The sequence below is a fragment of the Zeugodacus cucurbitae genome, chromosome 4 (assembly GCF_028554725.1).
Source record: "Zeugodacus cucurbitae isolate PBARC_wt_2022May chromosome 4, idZeuCucr1.2, whole genome shotgun sequence".
In the NCBI taxonomy this organism is placed as follows: Eukaryota; Metazoa; Arthropoda; class Insecta; order Diptera; family Tephritidae; genus Zeugodacus; species Zeugodacus cucurbitae.
Genome location: NC_071669.1, coordinates 21,460,999 through 21,478,458, shown reverse-complemented (window position 1 = coordinate 21,478,458; position 17,460 = coordinate 21,460,999). Strand labels below are relative to the sequence as shown.

The following is a 17,460-nucleotide window of genomic DNA, read 5'->3' as shown; positions in this document are numbered from 1 at the left end:
AACCTCAAAACCCAGAGAGTTAGGACCAATTCAAACAAAATATAACCTAGCTATGTATATCAGAATCTTTTCTACTTTTGTAATATTAAAATAACAGATTTAACTAGATTACATAACCTTTAGAAAAAATATACAGTCCAAAGTAATAAGGTTAAAATTAAGACCGTTATCAGTTACGTAAACAGACATTACTGTTTGTTGAACGGATATAAACGGTGTTTTCCTTATTCCCTTCGCCCAGGTCCTTTATCCGGGATATGGAGGAGACAACGAATATAAAGTGTCGAGTAACAACGAAACTTGTATATTATTGTATTAGGTCTACAACTTTGCTACCGCCGTTTTCCAATAGATGTCTCTAGGGTCAAGCACTTGTCGATTAAATCGATTAAATCGTTTTATATCGATCTTGGACATTAGTGTCAACATTAACCCAACACAATTTTGTAAAGATCTGTTTGCATCCCAAACTGATTCTCAACTGAAAATGTAAATTTTTGAGCCGAATTCTCGACATTTGCGGGAAATTTTGCTTTTCTTTTTTAATTCCAAGAAAAGTGCGGCTGAGGCTCATCGAATGCTTTGGGATACGTACGGTGAGGCTGTCCTAAGTGAAAAAAGCCTTAAATTTACAAAAAAAAAAAAAAAACGGCGGAAGCAAAGTTGTAGACCAATATAATAACAGATCTTCGAAAAGAAGCAACTAAATATTTCCAAAAATCATTATCCTTTTCCATACACATTTTCGATCACTTTTTGCGGCAACTAGGTATTGCAGTTATCAAAAAGATCAATATCGAAAAAAAAATCCTCATTGAAAACCACATGTCTAAAAAACATCAAATAATTCGCAAAATGAGAACGATTTGACAATTATGAAATCATCTTCCTTTAATATTCAATGGAACTTAAATTAATACGTATAGGCAACCATAGTTTCGTAAGACCGTGTGAACTGTGTTAGATTCTCCTATCTGATATATAACATACATATATCATAATTTTTTAAACTGAAGCACAGATCCTATGCAAGAAAATGTTGAAGAATAATCCATATACTAAACTAAATTTTTCAACGAGTTAATGGTTTAGTTAACAGTTTACAAACACTTGTTTGGGTGCTGTTTTGAATCTGAACTTCGAAAACATTTCAAATTATATAAGAAATATCTGTTAATCGCTTAGACCCACAGGATTTATTTCTGGCATGAAGGATATTCATCTATGAAGATACAATTTTAGGGCCGTTTTCTATCATCCTCAGAAACCGCACTATTGCTTGTAAAATTCGTAAGTACATCATTAGTATAAGCCATTCCGCGCATCATATGGGTTCACAACACATTCATATATTTTAAGAATTACGTTCTTACTTTCTTATTATAATGAACTCAATATTATTTGCCATAAATTTCAAATTGAATTTCACAACAAACCCGAGTTTAAATTCTTATTTCTTAAATCATATTAAACCACTGTAACCCCTTTTTCAAAAGAATGCACTTGATTTTATGTATATATACATACACACAAGCACACATATTCATGTATCATGTATGCGACTTCAATCATATTACCTGCAAATATGCTGACAACGTTGCTTATACCTACAAAAAATGTCCTCTCATATGTGTATGTATATATGTATGTGTGTGTGTTTACAGGTGTATGTGCGCTCACAAATATTTGTGTACACATCTTCTCTTTGTAGAATCTACAATGCGATTACAGCCATCTGCATTTACCAACTTGTCACTATACTCACCACGATTTTTATGCGCAGTTCTAATTGTATGGTAGTATCACAGGTAAATGCGTGAACTCGGCGACAAGTGGAACTCAAATATTTGTTTGTCTTTTAGTGAGTAAAGTCGAGTTCGAAATTCACCACTTACTTGAGTTATTTTCTATGCAAATAAGAATGATCCTCTCTTTTTAAATGCTTTCCAAATATTCTTGTTTATTTTAAATTACATTATTTATTTATTATATTAATATTCAATACAAGTTCATTGTCAATATACCGATTGGTATCGGTATCCGATTGGTACCGATTTATCAGTATGGTTTTTGACCTGAAGAATTCACTTGTGGCCCGGTGTCCACCATTTATCAAATCATTCAAATAGTGAATTCGAATTTAATATCTCTAAGAACGTATAGACCTTATCCCTAATCTTGTGAAAAAGCTAGTGGATCCATGGACAGATTAACGGACTTTTATTCATTGAAAGCGAAGTAGTTTAAAATTCGAAAATGAGCCCATTTTGTGACTTCCGCAAATAGAATATTCGGAAAGAACAACAGTTCTCTTCACAAAACTATTTTCTATAGAAACTATTTTGAAGAACTTCAAATAAGAAAAGGTTTCATAGAGATTTAAATTTTTTATTAGATGCCATCGTATGAGTCATCTGCTGCATGATCGAAAAAAGTCGATTAACGTCAAAGTTAATAAATATAGTTTCACTTTCTCATAGCGTATTTAAGTATACCTTTCTCATCTCCCTGCTCACATTGTTATGGTAAGGTAAAGGGCTTCTGATGTCTGCGAGAATACTGCCACTTTGGGTAGAATGAACTGTACATGTACGCGACTTAAAACCGGTTTCTCGGCTTATAGTGATGAGTCATTCGAATGAACACAATTCCCCAAGAGGATGATTAGCTCTACTGTGGATATCTCAGTTTCTTTCGTATGCTTACTCCATGTATTTATTAAATAATGTCTGCTCATATTCGTTGTGGATGCACTTATGCATTTTCCACTTTTTTTTAAATCTGGTAAAGCGAAACAATCGCTAACGACTAGCTAGAAGGTGTCTAGTGCACCGATCCTCAAGAATGTCGCACTTATAGAGGCATTATGCTCTTTACCGTCAAGGTAGTTATTCGTAGTATTCAGCTCGCCTTCGACAGCAACAATAGATATTGGATTTGGAACTCTTTAAAAGGGCGAGGCATATCCTCGAAAACTATTAGTCTTATCACGGCTCACTACGATGGGTTTAAATATAGAGTACTTCATAATTGAGACTATCATCCATCTTCAACACCATATCCGAAGTTGGACAATTGTCTGATGTCTCTCATTGTATTCCTCATCGTTTTTGATGACATCGTGTCCAAAATAATTGACCGATGCAACCGCGACATTAGATGGAACTTTATAGGACATTTCGACGATCTTGACTAAGCAGTTGGCATTTGCTTAATCTCTTCGAGGCAATCTAACAGCGGAGCAAAATCAAAGACCTCATCACTGAAACAAACTGAATGCTGTGAAGACCAAAGCAATCAAAATTAGTGCCCGTAACAGCAATGACAACGACGAAGCAAAAACTGCAGTTATCGAGAACGTTCACTCCATTTCATCCCTTGGCATCATTATCGCAATGGACGGAGGCGCTACCGTATGTACGTAGAAAGATTTCTAAAGTTCAAGACATTTTGTGGCGACGCTATACTCCTCATGGAGCCAGTGGAGCTAAGAGTAGAAGAAGAATATTCGTCCTCATAGTAATGGACATCCCATCTTTCAGAAGTTTTCAAATCACAAAACGTCCATCTCGGCTAATATGGATGTGTTCGAGAAGTATGAATGGGTCATTCTGGACCGAGAACATAAGACTTGGCCAGTTACCTCTATCCTTTGCGAAATTATGTCAGTTGTACATCACAAAATCAGACATGTCGCTATGCACTTGGGTCTCGAATCGAATGAGCTTTATACTGGAGCATCGTCTTCATACGTACATACATACTTACATTGGAGACATTTATCCAAAGATCTTGCGAAAAACTGTTGTCTCTTCTCATCTCGGTTTATCATGATCCATGTTTCTGCGCCGTATAATAGGACAGGAATGATGAGAGACTTATAGAGCGTAATTTTTGTTCGTCGTAAGAGGGATCTGTTTCTCAATTGCCGCCCGATCCTTACGGCTGATCAGCTGATTAAAAAATCTAAATTTTTAAACACTGGCCAAAATGAATGAAAATACAACTATTTTTCATGTCTGACTTTTGTTAAAAAATTTATTAGAAATAAAAAAAAACGACAGAATTCATAAAATATTCCACGCGGCTTCGTAATACTTCGACTTTTTAACCATGGAAGACGAGTAAGTGCAAAAGAGTATCCATTATTTTAAATTGCATTGAAGTAATAATCTTCGGCTTCTTACAGAAAACCCAATACTTGTCCACGTATGTATGGGCACTTATGCAAGTTCCATTGGCGTGGCATCGTACTGCTCGTAACACCGTTTCTCTTACTGCCAATTATAATACCAAGCTATGAAAGGGTATACTTTGCATAAGTCACAGGTTGGACTCTAATCATTTATGTGTTTGTAGGACATGCGTTGCTTGTACATATATTTGCTCATGTCCATCTATTGGCTAACAACTGCAATCCCGTTACAAGTGACCGGTTTGTTACCATTTGTATTGCTGCCATTTATGGGCATTTTGGTAGGAACTCGCACAGTCACAGCGCCACTTTCTTACGAATTTATTTTGTTTTTAACGTTTTAAATATTTTTAGGATTCGACTCCGGCATGTAAACAGTACTTTACGGTGCCTTTGGCGATATTCATAGGCGGTGTTATGGTAGGTCTCAGCATTGAATCCAGTAACTTGGGTAAACGTATAGCGCTCGGTTTATTAACAACGTTGGGTGTTAGTCCAAGGCGGTAACTATATATTATAGATACCATTATATACTTATTTTCCCAAACTTAAAATTCTTTTTCCAACTTTCTTCGTAGTATTATCCTTGCTATCATATTGACTACAGGTTTCATGTCTATGTGGCTGCAGAATACAGCGACTACAGCAGTCATGTTGCCCCTAGTGAAGGCGGTGCTTGAAGAATTTGAAGCGGTATGTAGCTCAAATTAACTTTGAATTCAAAGAGGTTTTAAAAAATTAAACACCATTTTAGGGTGGTCTAAGGATCAAAGAAGACAAAAAGCCGGATCAAGACGAGGAGTATGTAAAATACGTTTTAAATTTAATAATTTCCTCAAATCCTATATTTTGTGTACAGAAAGAGAGAGGCCACCCATGTTGCCGCCGGCTATTACTTGGCTGTTTGCTATTCGGCAACGATTGGTGGTTGTGCAACATTAATTGGTACTTCAACAAATATCGCAACAAAAGGATTATATGAAAAGTGAGTATTGATTGAAATCTAACATCAATCTATCAATTTCGTGACTTCTCTAGTGATGTGTTCCAAGGTAACCGTAGTAAAGTTATATAGCATTTTAATGATATTCATATAGATCAGACGCTGGTGAGGGCTAAGAACTTGTAGAGTTCTACATTTGTAAAAAAACGGTATAAAACTTCTATACATATATTAACACGACGCGATCTCTTAAATTTTGAATTCTCTTAATCTATGCTTAAACTAATCTAAGCACACAACTCATAGAAATGAGGGAATATGTTTCTAAGTTTAAGGTTTAGCTGATCCCAAAGTATCCTGATTACTAGGATTCTATATAGTGCTGGCTTAAAATAGGGAGGTGCCTGTAGCAAATACTGTTAAGAGGACCTATAGCAAGTTCTCAAGTTAAGGGTATTAAATAAAACAAAACTGTTTCAAATAAACTTTTCTGGATTTAAATTGGGCAAATTTTAAAGAGCTTTCTATAACGTTTCTACGGAATCTATTCTGCATAGTATCGAGTCAATAGGTGTTGAGCCCGCCATACAACGGTGGGTCAGAAACCTCTTGGTTTCTAGGAAGATAAAAGTAGAATGGAACGATGCCAGGATGACCAAAGAAGTCTGTAGAGGTACATCACAAGGCGGTGTGCTATTTCCCCTCTTATGGACATTAGTGGTGAACAACTTGACCTAAGATAACAGTATATGCAGATGACATTGCCATCTTAATAAATGTCTACACACTGTCAGCAACATAAAGACCAACACTCTCCACACTGTCCACACATGGGCAACGCGAGCGGGACTGGGGCTGAATGAGGAAAAGACAGACTTACTGGTATTCACTACAAAGTACAAAATACCCTAAATGGGACTGAATTCCCGCTCAAGGACAACATCAAATACCTGGGGGTAGTCTTGGACAACAAACTTCTGTGGAAGCGAAATGTGGAGGAGAGAGTATGTCCCCAGAAAACATGATCGACATTGGCAAACCCATGCACTAGCTGTACGATGATATAGACAGATGCACGATGAAAGGAATCAAAGCGCGATCGAAGAATCTGTAGGACCATGGTTAGCATACTTACTGCTCACAGCCTAGTTGCAGCACACGTCTATAAGATGGGGCTTACAGATCGGGTGGAATGCAGGAAATGTCAAGAGCAGGGCACCAAGGAAACAGTGGAGCATCTCTAGGGGCCCCGCAGTAGGATAAGTTGGAGGAGATATCAAATGACTACTACTCAGGGAATACGTGACGGGACACCATCTGGTATCGTTAGGGACCATAACTGGTCTATGCGGGACCTGTTGGCCCACCCGACTAACCTAACCTAACCTAACCTAGAGATAACACTTTTAATATTGAGTTCTTTTGACAAATCATACTCTAAATCATCAAAGTGAGATGATTAGACATTCTTGGCCCATCGTGTTTCTCAACTAATTTTTAATACGTTTTAATGTGGAAATACAAGTAAATGAGCAAGGCAATCTATGTTTGGGAATCACGATTCCATGAAATTATTTTATAAATGTTTATAAACTTGTTTTTCCAGAAATTCTTGTTTTTTGCTGTCAAGAACAGTAGCCACATCTGTTTTCAGTAGTTCAACGAATTGCACTAGTTCGTCGCCTAGACTGTTCTCCAAATCATAATTTTAAGCACTGACCATACTTGAGGCGTTTTCCAAAATCTCTTCTGTTTTAAGGAATTTTAGCTTTCGAAATACTCCAAAAACACTATAAAATAATGAATAAACTTAAAAACTACTGTACCGATTTCAAAAATTCTTTCACCATTGGAAATCTACATACATTAACATAGGCTATATTTATTGCTAGAATCCCAACTTTCTGGAAATAGTTCCCAAGTGAGGGTATAAAAAGACGCCGTGAAAGTCGAGGAACGAGCGCTTGTTGAATAAAATTTCAAAACCTATAATTTTTGAAATGTTTGTTTAAGCCCGTGCGAAGCCGTAGCGGTCTGCTAGTTTTATGATATACTTCCATACGTTTAGTTTAAAGCAAAAAGTAAATTTTCAATAATGACAAAGACCTGAAATTATAAACGTTGTCCAGGTGTTTGATTATCAGCAAAGTCGTCAAGTGTAGTAGAGCCGGTGAAATATTAGTACTGTTTATTTCGATTACCTCGCATTGAAGTTTGTTGCTGATAATCTTCACAGTCAGTCAAACCTTTGGCTTTTGTCTCAATACCTGGAAATGTGGATCGCATTGCTTGCAATCATGTAATGATTCATAAAAGGCGTATACTGCATTGATCAGACGTCTGCAGCGAGCACTAGTCGCTAGCAAGCGTTCTAGAATTCTGTTCCACGTAATTGTCATTATTCCCATCTATAACTTATTCATCGTTGAAACTGGTCTGTTTACACTCTGCTTTTTGATGCACGTCATTTAGAATCGTCTTCAAAACTTGCTAAATAGTCGAACTATATAAAAGCGCCTTAGTAACTTCAGATCGGGCCGACCAGCTGGTGTCCGATAACCCTTTCAAAATCGGAATTCTTTAAATATTTTTCAATGCTTCAATGAACCAGCAACCAAATTTAATGAATGTGCAAGACAGGCAACATATTCTGCGTACTTATTTATTGCCTTGATTCGTGCTTGTATTTCCCTCTCATATTGCTGGCATTTTCGTGGCTTTGTCCAAGATAATCTTTGATATCAATGCCACATTCACTTAAGAAATCTAGTAAACTTTGAGCGAGTTGTATGGCCCAAGAACTTAACGAACCTTTCCACTGGTCCAGATAGCTGAACATAGCGCACTACCAGATTCAGTTGGTCTACATGCGATATATCTGGATTAGAATCGAATGAAACTGTTTCACAAATAATTTGATCCAGCATGCTTAATGCAATTGATCAATATGACGTACTATGTCTGTTAAATATTAGAACTAAGTTTAATTAATCTAGGTTTTACTGTGCGCAATCTGGCATCACTATTATCAGATGATCTGTTTATGCTTTGGCATGTCACACCATTCTACCGTTGCCTGGGTCATGCCATTACGCCGTTTACAAGAACAACCTTATTACTTATGTTTATTCTCTTACACCTCATTTTTCTATATAAGCATAGCTTAAGCATAAATCATCCTTCTTGATTGTTCATTATTCAACTGCATATTCAGGTGATCGCATGGTACTTAGAGAGTACCTAATAAATTTGTGAATTATTTAAATCGTGTTTCATTTGAGTGTTTAGTGCAATCCTAAACATTTTTGGTGCCTCCTGTGAGGTCGTGTTAAGGTTAATTGTGGTTTTAATATGTCGGCATTAAATTTACGTACATCAGCGCGTACATCTATTTTGCGCATATGGACACAAATCCAATCGGAAAGCTACAATCCAGACTGTGTCGAAAGTGAACAGCTCTTATGTAGCGCTCGCCAACATTTCACTCGTTTCATGGACAATCATTTTGCACTCGTCTCCAGCGCACATGAAGGTGAAATGGTAGATCACGACGATCTCCTAGCTTCAACGGAGGAGACGTTTAACAACATTTGCATCAGATTAAAGCGTAAGATGTCAACGTATAGTGAGATTCCCAACCAGGTGTACAGTCAAGCACCAGACATGCGGTTGGACCCTGTTTCAATTCCGAGCTTCGATGGACAGCCCGCCAATTGGTTGGCGTTCAAGGATATGTTCGAGACGCTTGTACACAACAGAAGTGATTTGCAGCCCACATATAAACTCGGAAAATTACGGCAATATGTGAAGGCGGAAAACGTTCCGTTAGTAGGTGGCTTATACACAGGTGGGTATGAAGAAGTTTGGGCTCAGCTCAAACAACGTTACGACAATCCACGTACTCTTTCCGAGCATCATGTTCAGCATATGTTAGACTTACCGTACCAGCCAGCAGAGTCTAGAGATACGTTGATAAACTTCGTGGACTGTGTTCGTAATTCATTCAGAGCGCTTGAAATGATGAACGTACCAGTGAAACAATGGGATGCCCTAGCCGTACCATTGCTACTACCGAAACTACCAGTGGTTACCCGTACAGAGTGGGGAATGAGTCTACAAACCAATGACATCCCGAAGATGGAAGACGTAATAATGTTCGTGGAACGGCGCGCAGCCAACCTGCCAGTTACTGCGAATACTCACAGCAAAGGCGTATCAACTAGAATCGTGAAGGCGCATTTGACAACAAACAGCGGAAGAATGCCTCACTCGTCAGCATCTTCAGATATGGCAACTTGTCCGTCTTGTAATGAGAATCATCGTATTGTACGGTGCAATAAATTTCGCAATCTTGAAGTAGAGAAACGTTGGGAGCTAGTGAAGCACGCAACTTTATGTTTTAATTGCCTCAGACCTGGTCATTGCGCTCGCGACTGTTCATCTGGGCTATGTTTCAATTGTCAGCAGAAACATAATACCCTCTTATGCAGAAGGTCACAGCAGAAGGACATCGTGGGTACCCATACCAGATACACTCCTGGTACGTCAGCTACGGTGCCAATGGTGGCGCCTAAAGTACTTCCTCGACAACAATGACCAACCGGCGAGGTCCAGTCATTTCTCGCACAGAGTGACCGGACCGTTCTCTTAGCAACTGCAAGAGTGCTACTTGCTGATTCTAAGGGTAATGTGCAAGAATGTCGCGCACTCTGCGATATGGGTTCTCAGGTGAGCTTCGTTTGTGAATCGTTAGTAACCGTTTTAAATCTTCATAGAACCCCTTGCGAGCTTCAAGTTGAAGGTATTGACCAAAGTATTTCAACACGGACCAAGGGCATGGTCGGTGTCAGTATGCAGTCTCATGCGGATCGGCTATTTCAAATCAATTTCAATGCTTATGTCATTGACTCAATCACGTCTATGACTCCTGCAACCACTGTAGACACTCGGACGAATCATCATCTACGAGGTCTTCATTTGGCAGATTCTGAATTCGCTACACCAGGTTCTGTAGAGCTACTCATTGGAGCAGACATATGGCCTTCTATTGTTCTAAACGACGTTATTGTTGGTTCAAATTATGAACCGTGTGCACTACACACCCGTCTAGGTTGGGTAGTACTAGGTCCAGCAGCGGCGAACGTGTCGGAACCAACTTCATTTTCATATCTTGCTGGCTTGCACGACGATGATTCTTCTACAGATCATCTCTTACGGAAATTCTGGGAAATCGAAGAACCTGTCAACAGCATCGGACCAGAAGTGGACGCATGTGAAGAAATTTTTGTGAATACAGTTACGAGACATCCAGATGGTCGTTACATTGTGCAGATTCCATTTCGAGCTGACGCTCCTCAACTTGGAAACTCACATCCTGCAGCACTTCGACAATTTTTGAAACTTGAACGGACATTGGCAAATGATTATACATTGAGAGATAAATACATTCAATTCATGAGGGAATACGTTAATTTGGGGCACATGGAGGCGATAGGTGGTAATCAGGTTGACTTGGATAACTGTTACTACATCCCTCACCATGCTGTTATGACCAAATTCAGAGTAGTGTTTAACGCTTCGTCTAAAACTACGAACGGTGTATCTCTGAACGATACACAAATGTGTGGATCACAACTACAAGACAACTTAGTTGACATACTGCATCGATTTCGGCGATATTCAATAGCTCTTACAGCGGATATAAGGAAAATGTTTCGACAAGTCACGGTAGATTCCAGACATCGAAAATGGCAACAGATCCTTTGGAGAGAGTCTCCAAGGGACCCCTTGCGGACCTACCAACTTAAAACGGTGACATATGGTATGGCAAGTGGGCCTTTTAATGCGATTAGGACATTGAGACAGTGTGCCTATGACAATTGGGAAGTGATCGCTGACGTCAGCCGGGGAGCCGCAGCACGGGACAGCATCCTTCATAGCTTTTATGTAGATGATTACTTAGAAAGTGTACATACGACAGAACTGGCCATCAACCGTGCACATGACGTAGATGCCATTCTTCAACAAGGTAAATTTGAGTTAGATAAGTGGAACTCCAACTGCGTCCAGACCCTGGAAGGAATCAGCGGCTCTAAGGCACCAGCATCGGAGATTAACTTTAGCGATTCCAGCACAACGGTATTGGGCCTACGCTGGAATCCTAGTACAGACACCTTATTTTTCAAGGTTAAGGTATGTAACTTTGACACAGTTCCTACTAAACGGATTGTTTTGAGTGATATAGCGAGACTATATGATCCATTGGGTATGTTGGCACCAGTTGTCGTTACCGCCAAGATTTTTGTTCAAAATCTGTGGCTGGCGAAACTGAATTGGGATACGCCATTACCATTTGAACTTTGCGAGACTTGGATGAAATATCGGAACAGTCTACAGGCTCTCGAGAGAATCAAAATATCTCGATGGCTAGGAATCCGGGAGAACTCTGTAACGACGTTGCATGGATTTTGCGATGCAAGTACCAAAGCTTACGCGGCAGTTATTTACTTGAGAAATACCAGTCCTGACGGAGAATCCAATACAGCACTAGTCGCGGCGAAAACGAGAGTTGCCCCACTGAAAGAAATGACGATCCCTCGTCTAGAGCTTTCTGCAGCCCAGCTATTGGTTACAACCATGAATAACATACGTCGTGCTTTGCAGTTAGAAGACACTGCTTACACGTTATGGAGCGACTCCACGATTGTCCTCCATTGGATTCGACGACAACCGTCTTCATTGAAACAGTATGTAGCGAATCGCATAGCTTCCATACAAGCAAAATCGGATGTGAGCGCGTGGCGCCACATTCGATCAGAATACAACCCAGCCGACTGCGCGAGCCGCGGAATCACACCGGTCGCCATCGGAGAGAACGAACTTTGGTGGAAGGGACCACCCCTCATCCACGCATTTGGTGATTCATCATCACCACCCTTACCAAATCTCACAGCTGAGCAACAACAAATTTTAACCGGAGAGAGCCGGCCGTTAAAGGTACACCTTGGCGCTGGCATTGGAACAGGTTTGCTATTGACATCCTTTAGAGCCGAGCGAATACCTTTGGTAGCAAGATTTAGCCGATTGAGTGCATTATTGAACACAACTGCACGAATTCGTCGTTTTATTCCGTCACTGAGGAGTCAACGTTCAAATGAAGTAATTACTGCTGAAGAGAAAGAGTGGGCATTGATCGTCCATATTCGTCAAAGTCAAGGTAATATGTATCTATCTGAAATCAGAGCACTCAAGTCTCATTCTAGCATCGACTCCTCGAGCAAACTGCTTCCATTGAACCCAATCTTGGATGAAGAAGGTATACTCCGAGTAGGAGGTCGGTTGACAAATTCCGAACTACCATATGAACAAAAACATCCCATCATTCTTGCAAATACCTGTTCTTTAGCCAAACTTCTCGTAGCAGATGCTCACAAATGCTGTCTTCATGGTGGGATACAGGAGATGTTGCAGTACTTACGCATGAGATTTTGGATTCTGCATGCACGTCAGATGGTCAAGTCATATCTTCATCAGTGTGTCGTATGTCGTCGACACACACGAGTAACACAGCAGCAACAGATGTCATCACTTCCTAGATCACGGGTTACGGTAACTCCACCATTTACCCATACCGGGTTGGACTATTGTGGTCCTTTCAACGTCCGTCACGGAGGAAAGCGATCCACCACTATTTCTAAAACATACGGTGCGATTTTTATTTGTATGGCTACGAAGGCCGTGCATATTGAACTTGCTGAAAATTTATCAACGCAAGCATTCATCGATGTGTTTGACCGCTTCATAAGCCGACGAGGTATATGTTCAGTACTTTATAGCGACAACGGAACTCAATTTGTAGGTGCTAATAGAGTTATGAAACAAGACCTAGAAGATTGGAGAAATTTATATGCAACCCAGCATATAGCATCTTCCGGCACACAATGGAAATTCATAACACCAGCCGCTCCCCATCATGGAGGCCTTTGGGAAGCAGCTGTACGTTCCGCAAAGAAGCATCTCTATCGCACAATTGGTCGTCAAATTTTACGCTTCAATCAACTGAGTACTTTACTCGTCAGGATTGAAGCCTGTTTAAACTCCCGGCCACTAGTTCCCCTTCACGACGATCCAAGTGGTAGCTTCGCACTCACACCTGGCGACTTTCTCATTGGTCGACCGATCAATTCCAGACCAGAGCCGCCTGTTGCAGATATTCCAGAAAATCGTATTTTGTATTCACAACAATTGCAGAAAATGTTCGAGCACTTTTGGAAGCGTTGGAACCGAGAATATTTATCTAGCCTACAAGCTCGTCGGAAATGGGAACGACGACGTGAGAATCTACAGCAGGGAGATATCGTTTTAATTCAAAATGAGAATTTACCCCCCACCCATTGGCGCATAGGACGCATAACAGAAGTTCACCCAGGAGATGACGGATTGGTACGAATAGTATCTGTCGAATACAACAGTGACAAGCGTACACCTGAAGGACTTTTTCTAAAACACCACTGCCAACGACCAGTGCAGAAGATTTGTCGCCTTATCGATCCAAATCCACAAGTTCTGAACCCTGACGGTTCAGCCGGGGAGGAATGTTAAATATTAGAACTAAGTTTAATTAATCTAGGTTTTACTGTGCGCAATCTGGCATCACTATTATCAGATGATCTGTTTATGCTTTGGCATGTCACACCATTCTACCGTTGCCTGGGTCATGCCATTACGCCGTTTACAAGAACAACCTTATTACTTATGTTTATTCTCTTACACCTCATTTTTCTATATAAGCATAGCTTAAGCATAAATCATCCTTCTTGATTGTTCATTATTCAACTGCATATTCAGGTGATCGCATGGTACTTAGAGAGTACCTAATAAATTTGTGAATTATTTAAATCGTGTTTCATTTGAGTGTTTAGTGCAATCCTAAACAATGTCCTTCTCCCTTACTAGCATAACTTTAAATTTATATATGTCTCCCCATTGTGGGAGAACCAACGATTTCGTTACAACCCCGAAACGCAAGACCTCATTCTACTACAAATTTTATTACTTCAATATTCGTTTCAGGAGTAGCCCTCAATTTTTACGATAAATTGATATTTATTAGCGGGGATCATAGCATTTCCTACTCTAGCCACGTGGTTTATCCATCACTGATTCTATTTATTATTTCTGCAGTTATTTCAATTACTTTTCAACTCATTGCATTTGTTCTTGGTTTAATAATTACTTTACTTTCAGTTTATTTGTGAATGCCACAGAAATCATTGACTTCCCCAAAGCTTTGGCATACAATGTTCCCTGGGTGCTAGTCGCTTTATTGTTCTTGTATCTCGCACTTTTAATAACACATTTTGGTCTCCTCCGTCCAAAAAGTGAGACTGGTGCTGCGCTGTCTGGCTTCACAAAAGGTTCTAAAGAAATTGGAGCAGCGGTTAAACAGAAATTCGAGGATATGGGTTCGATGAACATTCATGAAATTCAAGTTGCTATCGTAACTCTACTAATGATCTTTTTACTTACATTTCAATCACCTGGAATTATAACTGGATGGGCTGATGAAATGAATAAGCCCGGGTGAGTAATGTGATTATGCAATGGTAGCCTTTGGGTTCATTCGTGGAACCCGAACTCTTATCGCACCCATCTAGAAAACTATATTTTCCAAAATGTACATATAAATTTATATGCAATTCCACATTCTCCCTTTATTTCAGTTTTATTAAAGGTGCTACCCCAATGATGGCCATGGTCATGTTGATCTTTTATATTCCAGCAAGATATACGTTCTTCAAATTCTGCTGCGGCAAGGGTAAATTGACATTTTAAAATTATATAATATATTCACAACTTTCTAAAACAGTTATACTATTATACTTTTCAGGTCCGTTTCCTTACAGCGCTGAGAAAAGTTTACTCTCATGGAAATATGTTAATAATTACTTTCCCTGGGGCATCATTTTTGTTTTAGGTATATTCATAGTCAATATATATTCCGTTACATATATGTACATATATTCAGCTGCAACTCTGCTACTCCCTCCGTTTTACATTTCCAGGTGGCGGTTTCGCATTGTCTAAGTCCTTTATAGCGTCTGGGCTATCTCTGTGGCTGGCGGATAAAGTCTCCATGTTCAAAGGGTTGCCACTTCCCATTTTACAATTATTTTCCATTTTGATTTCGGCATTTTTGACGACATTCACAATGAATACGGGCGTGTGTAATATCGTTGTACCAATAATAGCCGAAATTGTAAGTAAAACACACTTAATTAATTTAAATAATAGTTCTCACTAATGAATTGATAGCCAAGCTTTATCCTCTGATAAGCACGGCAAATATTTACAATTGATGTTTGCCTCTAAAAAGTGACGACAATTACTTCTTATTTTCTTACCTTTCCCACCTTTTCTTTGTAAGGAGTCTGTCACTCTGTCCTCCTAAATCCACAGCGACCTTATATACCAACTGGACGAGTACTGGAGTACTAAACTTTAATAGCCACGTCACGATTATGACCAAAGTAGACAGCCGCAACAATATTCTCAAGTCACTAACTGGTAGCATTTGGGGAAAAGACAAAGAAACATTCTTGGCCACTTACAAGATAATCGGACAGCCGATCGGTAACTACACCGATGGTTCAAACATGCCTAAAACGACATTCACAACAGAGCTATTAAAACATGCCTTGACTTCCTCCCAGTGAATGGCGTCCGTGGAGTAAAACCAACACACATGACAGACGGTGAGCTCGAGTTACCTCATGAAACAAGAGTGATCCTCACGCAACTTTGTTTTAGATACTATAGTACGTTAAACTCCAACTTATCCAGACCTGACAGTCATATCAAATACATGTCCAGCATGTAACGCGTCTCCGCATGACACGGACCCGACTCATCTAACACCACTGTATCCCTATGGTCCTACACTGTCGAAACAGCTCCAATCATAATACTTGAAGCAGGGTCTAGGTAATCGTTAAAATAACAACCACACTAAAGTGGCGGGTATCTATTCAGACGACCCCGAAGTGTACTGTGATGTAGGCGTACTCTGAGCAACACTCGTTTATATAAATTCCAGCCAGTATCTCAGTATAAATCTCTATCCCCATTGCAGGCACGTAATGCCAAAATTCACCCTCTGAACTTGATATATCCAGCTGGCCTAGGTTGCTGTGTCGCTTTTCTTTTACCCATCAGTACGCCACCTAACGCCCTTGTGGCAGAACAAGCTAACATAAGTTGGAAGAAAATGGTATGCCAAAAAAAAACTTTTTTCTTTTTTTGGTTGCACAGTATTTCACCAATAACTTCTCATTTCGTTTTTACAGTTTGTAGCCGGTCTAATCCCAACATTTACCACCATAATTCTCATCTACGCGAACTCTGTAACTTGGCACTTCATTGTATTTCCAGCAACTAAAGACTATCCTGATTGGGGCGATCTAAAGAAGAAATAAAGACAAAATTTCCACGGTATTCATGGGAAGGAAGAAAACGGTTCGACATTAGAATATTTTACTTCGATTTTAATGTTTATTTATAGCTTTAGCATTCTTATTGTTATTTTCAATAATTTTTTACTTCATATTTGTTAAATAAGTTATCATTTGGCGAGATAATAATATTAAAACAAGTAATAAAGAGCTTGGGTAACCGAACCTTTTATACTCCGGAATTTTGCAAGGCTGAAAGGAGTGAAAACTACAATATTATAAAGGAAACATTCCTTGTGAATTTTCTTTTGAATAACTGAGAGATTTACGAACATGTGCTGTAAAAAATTAGTCACAGTTCTTCATGTTCGGTATCTACGGTGTTGAAAAGTTATAGTCTAATTTCGACAATTTTAATATGAACAATGAACGGATCTATTTGGAGAAATGTTGTGAAAATATAAATCTTACCTTTCATAATTTGTTTTATGAAAACGAAATGTGTATGCACCTGGGATCCAAAAAAAAAAAAAAACAAAAAAAAATCTTTGAAATTCTCAACGGAAGGACGCAAGGCTACAGTTTTGCAATGATCACATGTGTTATAAAAATTAATGGAAATTGGTGGTGTTTTCGGATGGAAAAAAATTAATTTCGACGGTCCCGAAGAAACTAATTCATATTTCCATGACCTTAGGAAAGAGGAACGATTTCTACCCTTCACCATAGGGGGTGTTATGGTTTAGGGTGTGATATGTTATTATGGACAATCAGGACCCCTTCCTTGGACATACCAACAGGACCATGCTTCGATCCACACCGCAAAGATAGTAAAATCTTGGATTACAGCTCAAAATGTAAGTTTGTTGAAG

At 39.2% G+C, this 17,460-nt stretch overlaps 1 protein-coding gene across 3 annotated transcripts; it reads left to right on the top strand.

Moving 5' to 3' along the window:
• The first annotated feature begins 2,432 nt into the window (after window positions 1-2,432).
• Indy_0 (protein I'm not dead yet) lies at window positions 2,433-16,932 on the top strand. 3 transcript variants are annotated; one of them, XR_008471122.1, is made up of 13 exons: window positions 2,433-4,124; window positions 4,190-4,307; window positions 4,360-4,476; window positions 4,550-4,698; window positions 4,774-4,888; window positions 4,950-4,996; window positions 5,055-5,180; window positions 14,385-14,720; window positions 14,861-14,955; window positions 15,028-15,114; window positions 15,203-15,396; window positions 15,565-15,892; window positions 15,948-16,176. XR_008471122.1 is itself a non-coding variant. In XM_011192364.3 (13 exons), the coding sequence occupies exons 1-13, from the start codon at window positions 4,114-4,116 to the stop codon at window positions 16,610-16,612; spliced, it is 1,662 nt and encodes a 553-aa protein (XP_011190666.1). In that variant the 5' UTR covers window positions 2,484-4,113; the 3' UTR covers window positions 16,613-16,932. The 3 variants fall into 3 exon arrangements, 2 of the variants coding, with proteins under 2 accessions (XP_028898608.1, XP_011190666.1); XM_011192364.3 differs by lacking the exons at window positions 15,565-15,892; window positions 15,948-16,176 and adding exons at window positions 16,270-16,407; window positions 16,484-16,932 and having other exon boundaries at window positions 2,484-4,124; XM_029042775.2 differs by having other exon boundaries at window positions 15,565-16,177.
• Window positions 16,933-17,460: the final 528 nt, after the last annotated feature.